The following is a 12,304-nucleotide window of genomic DNA, read 5'->3' as shown; positions in this document are numbered from 1 at the left end:
CAGTAACCCCCGAAAATATGACAATGGGCTATAATTATGCCCTTCTGCCAAGCTGTGCGATGAAAGAAAATGTAATCTCATTTTTCACATCATTTCATTACTTGATTTTCCCCTCACTTGCCATTTAGCTTCCTCGCAAAGCTTAGTGGGACTACTTGTACCTACTATTACTTATTCTGTGGCGGGACGCAGCGCCGGCCGAAAATCGAAGTTCGTATCGTACAGTCACCAGCACCAATATCTGACACAACAAGCGTGCATAAATATCTGATACGACTTTATTTCTAGGGCCGGAAGGACGTGTCAGATATTTTTGGACGCTCCGATGTGGCAGATATTAATGCTGGTGACTGTACCGTTCCTCTCACTCTCGTATTAAATACTAGGTATTAATTAACGTAAGCGGGACGGCAAGATACGAAGTTAGAATTTTGTACTTCGTAGCATAGGCTCTGGGGGACTGGGGTAGAGAAAGAAGAGCTCTCGCTCTAGGTGCCAGATCGCAAGGGGCGCTATTTTCCAGTTTCCGTGCAAAATAAAATTATTAAGTATGATGCCTTTTGAGAGGCGCGGAAGCGGTGTAGACAATCTAGCTCTACCTAGATCAAGGGTAAGAGTAGGTGCTGGTGTGATGACAGTTGCAATGGCATCGGAATACCCTTGATGAGATGGGAAGCCTACGAATATCAAAAGACAATAAGAGACTATGTCAGCTGGGTTCTGCATCCTGCTGCAGTTCAGTAGCTTAGCTAATAGACTTTATATGAATGGATCACAGGACACTGAACGGATCCAGTGTGACAAGACCTTAAATCGATCTGTTACCTAACATTTTCACAATACATGCTGTCATCAGACAAGGAGCGGTCTAACCCTAATGCTATTGCACTAAAAAAAGACCAACCCCTATTTATGGATATCAATATCTCGATTCATAACCACAATTGCATATGCAAGAGCAGTCTCTCACGACAATGGCAGTTCGTTCACGACAATTTTGAATCCATACTTAATATTATAAATGCGAAAGTGTGTGTTTGTATGTTTGTGTGTTTGTTTGTATGTTTGTCCGTCTTTCACGTCGAAACGGAGCGACGGATCGACGTGATTTTTGGCATAGAGATAGTTTATGGGCCAGAGAGTGACATAGGCTACTATTTATCCCGGAAAAATGCAGTTCCCGAGGGAACAGCGCGCGATAACCGGATTCCACGCGGGCGAAGCCGCGGGCAAAAGCTAGTTAGTCTATATATTTGTTCTCCCAATGGTACTTATTAATTGTTTATGGTATAATGATAATAATACTTAGGTTATGCCCTTTAATATATTATTTCCGGCCGATGGGTTTCTGCACATACCTACTTTAGCTAGATTTTTAACCCCCGACGCAAAAAGAGGGGTGCTATAAGTTTAACCGCTGTGTGTCTGTGTGTGTCTGTCTGTGGCGCCGTAGGTCTTAAACGGGTGGACCGATTGGCATGCGGTTTTTATTTAAAAGCAGGTTTTCTAGCGATGGTTCTTAGACAAAAATCATTATTTTACGAAACCTTGGAGCCTGCCTAAACATGTACCTAGTATAACTTAAGTAAGTACCAACTATTATAATAACTATGAGATTAATTTTTAAGCTAGGTACATACATTTTTTTTTAATCTAAATTGAGGTTTTCTTTTCTTGGCAGTGACAGACTATAAAATTTAATATTTAAATGTCACCTTTGTCCTAGGACGGGAAATAGGTGCAATTATATTTTTTACAAAAGGTACACAGTGGACTTCATAATTCTTTGAATTAGGCTAATAATTGTTACCATATGCCAGGGTTTCTCAAAGTGGGGTACGCGAACCCCTAGGGGTTCGCTATTCGACGGTAGGGGGTTCGCGACAGGGTTTACGTAATGGTGGCTGCAAGACTGGCAAGATGATTAAGATTGGCTTTTGGAGTATTTTTGTATTTTTTATTTCAACTCCAAATTTGTTACTTATCTGTTTGTTATTTGTTGTTGTTTGTTTCAGTTTGTATTTTCGTTGGCAAGACGATTCTTAGATTCTTACCTATATTTGCTACCTTTTATTGAAATAAATAATATTTCTCCAACAGCCAGTTTTATTACTTTTTTGGTGGGGGGGGAGGGGTTCGCTGTCGTCTAGAAACTTTAACAGGGGTACGTGGAGCCATAAGTTTGAGAAACCCTGCTATAAAATATGTCCTTATTTTACTCCGTTTCGACAACAGTACCGATTTTTTAAAATCATACTAACCACATCAGCCGCCTTACTAGCAAGGTGCACTGTTCGAGCCAATGTACACTACGTATATTTTACGCGAATAAGTAGTTTGAATAGATAAATATCTGGAGCTCTATGTAGCTCTATGGCCGTAAACGCCTTCGCCTTTCGCGCGAGCCTTGCGCGTAAAAAATACGTAATTAGTGTGCATAGTCTTGCAACTTATTTCCTGTAAGTACAGTCACCAACACCAATATATCGTCACTACTTTAAAAAAAACTCGTAGCTCAAAATAGATAATTTTTCTGAGTGAACTTTATAGACATTATACATCAAGGTTCAATTTTGTTGACATATTGATTTTAGATACGAGATTTTTTCAAAGTAGTGACGATATGACGCCACATAGCGTGCATAAATATCTGATACGACTATTTCTAAGGCCGTCTAGGGCCGGTAGGACGTGTCAGATATTTTCTTAGTTCATTGGACCTCCACAAAGTAACACATGTACCTACCACTACCATGAGTTTACAGTGACCGTACTCGATAGCGACGGCGTAAATTATTTGTAGAGGCGCTGTACAACTCTCCATACAAATAATTTACGCCGTCGCTATCGAGTACGGTCACTGTAAACTCATGGTTGTGGTACTGATTCAATAAAATTTTGCACGCTCCGCTGAGGCAGATATTAAATGAACAGTCGCCCTTGCGATGTGCTCAAAAATATCTTAACAAGCACTTGACAATAGTATCGTGAGTTGAAGCTGTCTTCTTCAATTTTTATGATCGTGACTGTACCTATTGAGCTATTAATTTAAAGAACACCTGTCGGATTTTAATTTAAAAATATCAGTAATTTTTTAATATCTAAAGGTCATAAATCTATATTACATTAGGTAAATACACGTAGTTATTAAAAGGGCTACTACTGGACAAATTTTCATAAGATTATTAATTTTATGTGCGCTTAAATCGGCATCTTGTCCTAGATAAAATACAATTACGACTAGAAAATAATGACATAGAATACTTTGAATGAATATGAATTTGATTGGTTCATAAACTGATGTTGAGGAAATTGTATTAAATATATATTATACCCAAAACACAACCCTACCACAAAAACTTAAACGATTAAATATATGTTTTACTCTCGTCTGGACCTCATAGCTAACTGATATTTTTAGTTATGTCGTTATAGACGAGTTTAAGATTTTTTTGTGATGTCATGCGCTCATTATATAGCATTGCCAACCAATAAAGTTAAAATTTTAATTTTTAACAAAAGTTGCTTTGTAAACGGTAGGTACTTCTAATTAACCCATAGTTACCTATCGGACCTCTTTATACCGAAAAAAAAAACAATCACCTTTGAGCACTGCATGTAGGTCTAACTTCGTTTCAGATAATAAATATAAATAAGAAGTGAGGTAAAAGCTTGTAAAAACATCATCCTAATCATCTCCACCCATACGTCCCACGGTTGGGTACTTCTCAAAGAATGAGAACTACTATTTTGTAATGTCAGGCATTGGCCACAAATGATACATCAACACCATTCAGCACATAACCCTTCTTAAGTTTCTTAACAGTTGGAACCTTTTAACTCAGGTCTCGGAAATTAGCGATATCACAAACAATTTAACAAAAAACTAAAAGTACTATTTTTCGTATCGTACAGAAGCTACGGACAGTGAAGAATGAATTAAATACAAAAGAACAGTTTTGGTTACATTAAATCCATTGATAATTTGAGAAGCGAAAGCTATTTCTGTTCATGGGTCAAATTACATTTCGTTATTCCCCAAAATTACCTATCTTTATTAAACTTCATCAAGGTATGTTCCCCAGTAAAATCGTAACATAAAAGTCCTTCAAAATCGAGATTCACAATAAAATCCAGTTGTCACTTACCTACCGTATGCTCGTGCGGAGATCCATTAGAGCACTGGCTGTTATGACCCCATGTCTCTGATTGACACTCTTACCTATAAAACCTCCGTAGTCAGCATCACCACCTATAGTGACAGTAGAAAAAGAGGTAGAATTTCTTCTATGAACCAAAGAGGATTTTTTTCCGCCACTCATGTACCCAGTCTCCGAAGGACTTTGACGAGTCACTGGCTGGAAATAATCCCCGTGGCAGTTAGAAGAGGTTTCCATCCATCCGTTTTGATTTTCGAATAGTTTCGTAGCTCTTAACGGTTTAGAGATGGCTTGGTCCGAACGGTACTCTTTGAGTGGACGCTCGATGTGTTTCGCTTTGGGTCTGGTCTTCTGGTCCGCTGATACGCTGTGTTTAAGGGTAGATTTTGTGGTTGGGCACGATTTGGACAGTTCAGAAGTGTCGTGGTAGCTCTTGGTGGCTTTAGTTGATGACGGTAGCGGGTGGGTTTTGTTGCTGTAAAACAAAGGACAGATTATAAATAAAATAAAAAAAACTATCACTGTGAACGGAACTCTTCATATGACGAATTAGAGATGCAATGGAAAATCCGGAAACTTATGTTTGGTGGAAACGCAGCAATAAAGTGTACTTACCTGGCATGCATTTTCCGCGCCTGCGCGTGTGCACTCTTGGCCATGATGCTGTATAGTTTGTTGCGGTAGTCATCGACTGACACTTGCTTGTCGTCTCGCAGTGGCAGAAGGACATCTGAAGGCAGCGTCGGCTCGTCCCGCTCGCGATGGAATCTGGAACGATGTAACAGCACCATAAGAATGGGACTAGAGCCGCTTATGGTTAAAGATAAGTGTACCTATAGGAGGGGCCGGGCGTATGAAGTTTTTTATGTAGGTAGTATAGAGGAGACTTTAGACTTGGCCATATAGATTTTGATAATGAGAAAGAAGTACAGGTAAGTGCAGACTTGGCCATAGGTGTCCATAGATTTCGATAATAATCGATATCGATAATGACAAGTACAGGTAAGCCACCATACTCACAGTAACACAGTATGGGAGTGAGGACTAAGGAATTCAGTACGAAGCAGATCGAGTTCGTAGGCGAGTAGACCGCAGTAAGCACTGATTCTAGTGATATTAAGGGAAACGTGGAGGAGACAAAAAAACAACCATGAACAGTAGAAGAATGTACTTAAGAGAACTTAAGAGATATTTTAAGTACTACCAACAGAATAATGGCTATAGTTGGTGGTGCCAAACAGTGTAGATCACGCAGCATTGATGGATGTTTTCCAAATCCGAGTCATAATGAGCTGGAAAAGGAACTACACTAGACCTTTCTGACCATCATTATTTGCCATTGTCTGGCCAAGGTGACGATGACTTCTCCTTCCGTTTCCGTCCTGCAGATCTAAAAGACTCCAGCTAACTTGCTACGTTACTTACTTGCTGACGTATTCGTGGTCAAGCGCTCTCTCAGCGCTGAGCCTGCGTGCCGGGTTGAACACGAGCAGTCGCTGGACCAGATCGGCTGCGTCTCTCGGAGCACAGGCCAGCAGGTTCGTGAGGGTCGCACCGCTGGAACCGGAGGACGATTGCTCTCGAATCAATGCTGAGCCATAGCCGCTGCAGACTGCTGCGATATCTGAGGATGGAGCTCTATTTAGATAAGAAATAGGTACATTCGAACCAACTGAGTCGTGACCCACTGTGAAACCCTTTTGCAGGCAAAAGCAAAGAGACATCGCATTGCTTGACAAGGGACTTACTGTGAGAACGTTCTACGGTGGGTCACGAATCAAATGATTTGACTGTACAGTCGAGTTCATAAACTTGAGAGCAATATATCTGAACACGACATATTTTTAAGATATTTTGAACAATATTTTGCTCACAAGTTTATGAACTCGACTATACACACACCGTTTACCATCAATATACTTAATAGTTACAAAGTTTAAGGTAGGGCCAGCTGTGTTCCGGAACTCGATGACGTCATCATCATCATCAGCAACAGCCGTAGGACTGTTGGACATAGACCTTCCTCATAGACCTCCAGTTGCTTCGGTTGGAAACGGCCCCCACGGCCATCTGTTCTATGTGATGTATGGCCTGCCAATAGCCACTTTAACGAGCTAATTCGCTTGGCTATGTCGGTGACCCTCGCTCTTCTACGTATCTCCTCATTTCTGATTCGATCTTCTACCCCAAGCATAGCTTCTCCATAGCTCACTGAACAACTCTTGTTACTCAACCTTTAGTTAGGGCCTATACGCTAGCCGGCGCGGGTGCACAGAAGGGCTACTACGAAACTCTAAGTTCGTGTCGTGTGGTCCTTCTGACACTTATTTAATACGAGAGCGAGAGGGACGGTACGATACGAACTTCGAGTTTCGTAGTAGCCCTGCAGAGCGGGAGCTGCCTGCGGGTGCGGGTGCAGGTCAAATCCGTCGCACGCGCGTGCAGTTAGCGCTGCTCAAACCATTTTCCAATAGGCGTCAACCCGCTCCGTGCAAACAGCGTCAGCTTGCGTAGGCCCTTAGTATATCTGTTTACCTTCAGCAGAAGGGCGGGGCAGTGCGGCCATGATACGCTCGACCTGGTTGACGGTGGAAGTCCCCGGGAACAGCGGTTTGCCCGTCAGCATTTCGCCCAGGATGCAGCCCAACGACCACATGTCTATGCCTTTGGTGTAGCTGTGAAAAATTACAACCTTCCGAATAGTTCACGAATTGCAAAATTCTAATTGTAGTAAGTACGTTGCCGTCCCGCTGATGCTTATATTATTTAATACGAGAGTGAGAGAGAAGTAGCCCCCAAGATTGTATTGACGCTGGCTAGCGATAGTGTTATACGCCATGATTATCTTAATTTCTGTAATTCGACACATGTCCATAATATTTTTTAAATCTAAGTGACGGACTAATTAGGTAGGTATATATTTTTATTAGGAATCTAACCTATTCTTCAATTTCTATTAAACAGTAAAGTTAGGCCACTAGGTGTAGGTACCTATTGGATTTTAATTAATTAAACTTAATTTGACCTGTTGGATGTTTCCTTGAAATTAACGGAAACCAAAAATAAATAACCAAGAATACAAAAATTTGCTCAATTTCAATGCCATTGCTGTCTGATACTGTTTCTTCCCTTACCTATCTAGCTAAAAGGCTCAACTGAATTTTAGCGAATTATCTTTGGCTATTTTCATTTATTTTAGGTACACGCTCAATTATGTTAGTAAATGCTCAATACTCACTTCTTGCTGGCTATAAGTATTTCGGGCGCCCTGTACCACCGAGTGGCGACGTAGTCGGTCAAGCATGGGTCCGCTCCGTCCTCGCCGCCGGAGTACATGCTCGACACTGAGCGTGCTAGCCCGAAATCAGCGAGTTTTACTCTATGGGGAGATGTTTGTTGTATTGCATTGTAAAACTCTTTATTGTACATAAAAATACCATGAAAACAACAGTAAACAAGAGAAAAGGGCTAAGAATTAGTCCGAAACATGTCGTGCTAAATTTTGATTAAAGACGTTATTCGTTTACTGTCAAATATACGGCTGCGTATTTATTGTCAAATATATAGGAGCGGCACGTGCCAATAAAAACGTACTGTCGCGCTAAAATTAATCTCGAAACTCACCTGCAAGCGCTGTCAATAAGCACATTGCTTGGCTTTTGGTCCCGATGTATCACATTGCCAGAGTGTATGTACTTGGTCGCCTTCAGCATTTGGTACATAATGTAGCGCTTATGTACGTCCTTGAGTATGTTCCCTCGTTTAATCACATTATGCAAGTCAGTCTCCATGTATTCGAATCCGAGGTAGATGTCTCGATTGTTTGCTGCCCTGTTGATTATAGCAAAAACATACATTCGCTCTAAGAACCTTCTTTATCAAGTCAATTAAGCTCCCTATTTAATTACCTAGGATAGAGAACCAGTAGGACTTGTAATAATTTCCAACGAAGTCCACGGATAAATAAAAAAATTAGAATAAAAGGGATTATTACGAAAGTACAAAATAAAGTGCGTATAGAAGTATAGCTATTATTGTGTCGTGTTATGTTGAGACGTCTCCGGAAGACCACGCGGTCCGAGAGGGCCAGCAGGGCTACTACGAGACTCGAAACTCGAAGTTCGTATCGTACCGTCCCTCTCGCTCTCGTGTTAAATAGTATAAGTGTCAGAGGGACCGCACGACACGAACTTCCGAGTTTCGAGTTTCGTAGTAGCCCTGCTGGCACTACTGAACACAAGAAAAGCCAGAGGAAGTCTTCAAAGTTTCAAACCACATGGTGGTCTACAATAATCGGAGACTTAGAGTCTTCCCACATCTATAGACGCGGAGTCGGCTTAATCCAACCAAAAAATGCTTTATGTCCACGCAGTAAGTGCGAAAAAGATGTCGTCCCGCCCGGATTGCTACTACCATCTTGCTCGCTAATCCTGCCGTGAAGCATCAGTGCTTGCACTGTTGTGTTTCGGCGTGGAGAGTAAGACAGCTGGTGAAATTACTGGCACTTGAGGTACCTATCCCATCTTAGGCCTCTAAGTTGGCAACGCATCTGCATGGTGTTGCAAATGTTTATGGGCGGTGGTGATCTCTTACCATCAGGAGACCCACTTGCACGTTTGCCATCCAGTCGACTAAAAAATCGATGTATTTTTCGCTCTTATTGCGTGGACATAAAGAGTTTTTTGATCGGCTAAAGCTGTTTTCGCATCGATAGGTTTGGGGAGGCCCTAAGAAGCCTTATTTATTACACCGGCGATTGGTGGGCGAGTTGAAAGCAAAGGAAGTCCGCAACGCTTTTGTCTCGAGTGCACGATGTCGATAAACGACGCAAGCACACAACTATTAAGGCCGCTGCACACCAGATTTTGCGTGTACGCGTCACAACGGCCACGCACCAGCTAATTGTATAGAAATATGCCAGTACGCACGCCACGAATCTGATGCGCTACTACGAAACTCGCAAATCGAAGTTCGTATCGCACCGTCCCTTTCACTCGCGTATTAAATGACATAAGCGTCAGCGGGACGGCAACATACGAAGTTCGAGTTTTGCACTTCGTGGTATAGGGCCAGGCCGTGCCTGATGATGCGTGTGCGTGTCGCAGGGCTACTACGAAACTCGAAGTTCGTGTCGTGCGGTCTCTCTGACACTTACACTATTTAATACAAGAGCGAGAGGGACCGCACGACACGAACTTGATTTCGTAGTAAGCCCTGCTGGTGTGCAGCGGCCATATTATTCGCTGTGAGCGCGCAACGATATTAATGCGGGCGCGCAGTAGCTGCCTCTGCCTGCCTTACCTCTAAGAACGCGATACTTAGGGCTGTTTGATATTAACGTTAACCGACGGTTAAATGTGATGCCGTCTCCGTCTATTCGAACAAAACAAATAGAGACGGCATAAACCTAACCGCCAGTTAACACTAATCAATGGATGGTGAAAACAGCCCCTTGCTATTGTGTTATAATTCACATTTCTTAATTGTATGTATGCTTAATTGTATATTATTAATTGTAATTTACTGATGCGGCTTGACTGTTAGTGTTAGTTATGAGATAAGAGCTCTCTTCGCTTCCAACTCTCCCACCAATCGCCGAAAAGAGAAAAATTACAATGGGATATCTAAACGCATAAAAACCAGACAAGTGTGAGTTGAATTCGCATACTGAGACGTGTTACGGTCATAAGAGGTCATTCACTTTTTTTAAGCGAATAAAACTTAAATATTTACAAAATATCTGGGCGACCGAGCTCCGCTTGGGCTAAAACTCGGTACCGAGCGTTTTCCCAGAGATAAGACCAAGCTAAATCAATTTTTCATCCCCGAAAACTCCTAAATTTCATCGAAATCGTTGGAGCCGTTTCCGAGATCTCCGTAATATAAATATATATTGCTCTATACATATATACAAGGTATTAGATAACTTACTTGTGTATACTATGCAGCTTCACAATATTAGGGTGGTTTCTGAACGATTGTAAAAATATAATTTCTCTAAAAGTCCTCTGTGCATCAGTTTGGTTGCGGAAGGCGTCGAAAATCTTCTTTATGGCCACGGTATCCTTTGTCTTTTTATCAATGGCCTTCCAAACTATGCCATAGGCACCTTTGCCAAGCCTCTTTTTTATTTCGAACCTCTTTAGTATGTGTTCGTCGATTTCAGACATATTTTTATCCGGGCTCTTTTTTGGGGCTGGCTTGTTTATGGTACCGTCTTTTTTTTTCTCGTCTTTGTCTTTCTTAATTTGTGCTTGGTTCATTGTTGAGGTTGTATGTTCCGCTTTGGTTCGCAAAGTACTGCAAAATTTCTGATCTAAATAATGTAAATTTTAACGGGAATGTCTGGCAGATTTACGACTTGGCGAATGTGCAAGTCTTGTTGAAACCGCCATAAAATATTCAAATAAGCCTGACGGTAACGTAATTTGCATACGTTAAAGTAACCACGAAGAGCATTTTATGTACTATTGATGACAATACACTAAGCAACCGGAAATAATCGATAAAATTTTCGTCAAACTAAAAACGTAAATTGAATTGTACTTTAAGGTAAAACAGTTTGTAATAGGTACTCACGAAGTAACGGTTTCTATTTCACAACACGCATCTTATTATCTAACTGAAAATAAAACTTGTTTTTTGTTGAAACACAAATAATAAGCAATATATGATTTTGAAATTCTGGCAGCCGAATTTCATTTGTTTACGGCGCCCAAACAACTGTCAGTTGCCATGGAAACCCCAGTTGACATCTAACGCTAGTAATGGGCTAAATTTTATTAAGTGTAATCGATAATTTCGCACAATCAAAATCGATAGACTCATTAGTAATTTACCAGGGCTGTCACGACTAACTTGAAAGTAGGACAAAGAAGGTCAATGAGACCGTAAGACGTGAACTTTTAGGGTAGGTACATAAGTACTTACGTGAAATCATTTTACACGGCTTATTTTTACTTAACAAAGCAGACACGAAATATCTATAAATTGTGATACGATTGTATTACAATTATAATTTCGACGTTTAACTTTTTTCTATTTTGAGGCTTAGTTTAAGTCCCGTTTCGTCGCGCTACTATATGTGATGCAAAATAAATAAATTTTAAATCAGGTAACAAAACCGACTTTAATGTTTATCGTAGTACCTCTAGGTACCCATCATACCCTTATAATAATATTTACATATACTTTAGGTATACAAAATAAATAAAAAACGTAAAAAAATACTTTAATGGTGATTTTTATTTATTAGTAAACTTTATTTAATAACAAGATTTACAGTAATATTTTTAATATAAATTTATTTGTCGTTGAATACTTTAAGTTACATTGAGTTACTTAGATTATTATCAATGCGAAAGTAAAGTTCGTTAATGATTTGTGACCTTTTTACTTAAATATATAAAACTTCTGTTGTAAGTACAGTAAAAGATAGTAAAATTAACCTCAAACATAACATTAAAGCGCAGAAACAACATTAAACATACGTAAACAGAATATAATTTTCTAACTATTTAAACTTAAAATCTATAAATAACATAAAATCCCAAAATAAAACAAATATAAAATTCTACATCAACACTTAATTGTACTAAACATCAGTTCGTTCTATCATCACATTTTGCTAAGGAGTTTTTTTAATAAAAATTTAATATTCTCTTATAAAATAAGTTCCGGAATAAAAAATTATAAGTTCCTAACCTACTAAGTGCCACATTAAGTAAAATTACGGTAAGTAGCATACTTGACCAAGTTTGCTCTGTTAAATAAAAATATTTTATAACTGTACCAGCAAAAATGATTTGAAATGACTAGGCGTTTTTTCTTTTGATTAGTTATCTTGGACTGGAATACAACGAAGCGCAGCATGATGTGTTGTGACTAGCAATCCAAGTTAATTTCAGTTAAAGTACATAGTATGTACTGTATTAGATAAATGCATTATTCAACAATTGGTAAGTAAAGTTTTTTGAAGAGGTCTAAATATTTTTTCTTCGATAGTCGACGTCTTAATAATCGAGGAACTGCAGCTCTTTTATTTTTATTTCCTCTTATTAATAGAAATATTTTTTAAGTGGTCGATATGACGTTTGTGAGATTGAAATTGCAGAACCGTTGAGGGCTTAGTACTTAGTAGAAAC

The 12,304-nt window shown here is 39.8% G+C and overlaps 1 protein-coding gene across 2 annotated transcripts; it reads right to left on the bottom strand.

Annotated features, from left to right (window-relative positions):
* Positions 1 to 3,278: 3,278 nt before the first annotated feature.
* Positions 3,279 to 10,870, bottom strand: Erk7 (Extracellularly regulated kinase 7). Of its 2 annotated transcripts, none has more exons than XM_074106355.1 (8): positions 10,740 to 10,870; positions 10,092 to 10,471; positions 7,785 to 7,991; positions 7,399 to 7,539; positions 6,696 to 6,835; positions 5,586 to 5,784; positions 4,776 to 4,928; positions 3,279 to 4,635 (listed from the first exon to the last, which is right to left on the bottom strand). In XM_074106355.1, exons 2-8 carry the CDS (start codon positions 10,421 to 10,423, stop codon positions 4,149 to 4,151), a joined length of 1,659 nt encoding a protein of 552 aa, XP_073962456.1. In that variant the 5' UTR covers positions 10,424 to 10,471; positions 10,740 to 10,870; the 3' UTR covers positions 3,279 to 4,148. The 2 variants fall into 2 exon arrangements, with proteins under 2 accessions (XP_073962456.1, XP_073962455.1); XM_074106354.1 differs by having other exon boundaries at positions 10,092 to 10,460.
* Between the last annotated feature and the right edge of the window lie 1,434 nt (positions 10,871 to 12,304).

Source organism: Choristoneura fumiferana, chromosome 24 (assembly GCF_025370935.1).
Source record: "Choristoneura fumiferana chromosome 24, NRCan_CFum_1, whole genome shotgun sequence".
NCBI lineage: Eukaryota > Metazoa > Arthropoda > Insecta > Lepidoptera > Tortricidae > Choristoneura > Choristoneura fumiferana.
Note: the sequence above shows the minus strand (reverse complement) of the source record. Positions and strands in the feature narration are given on the sequence as shown.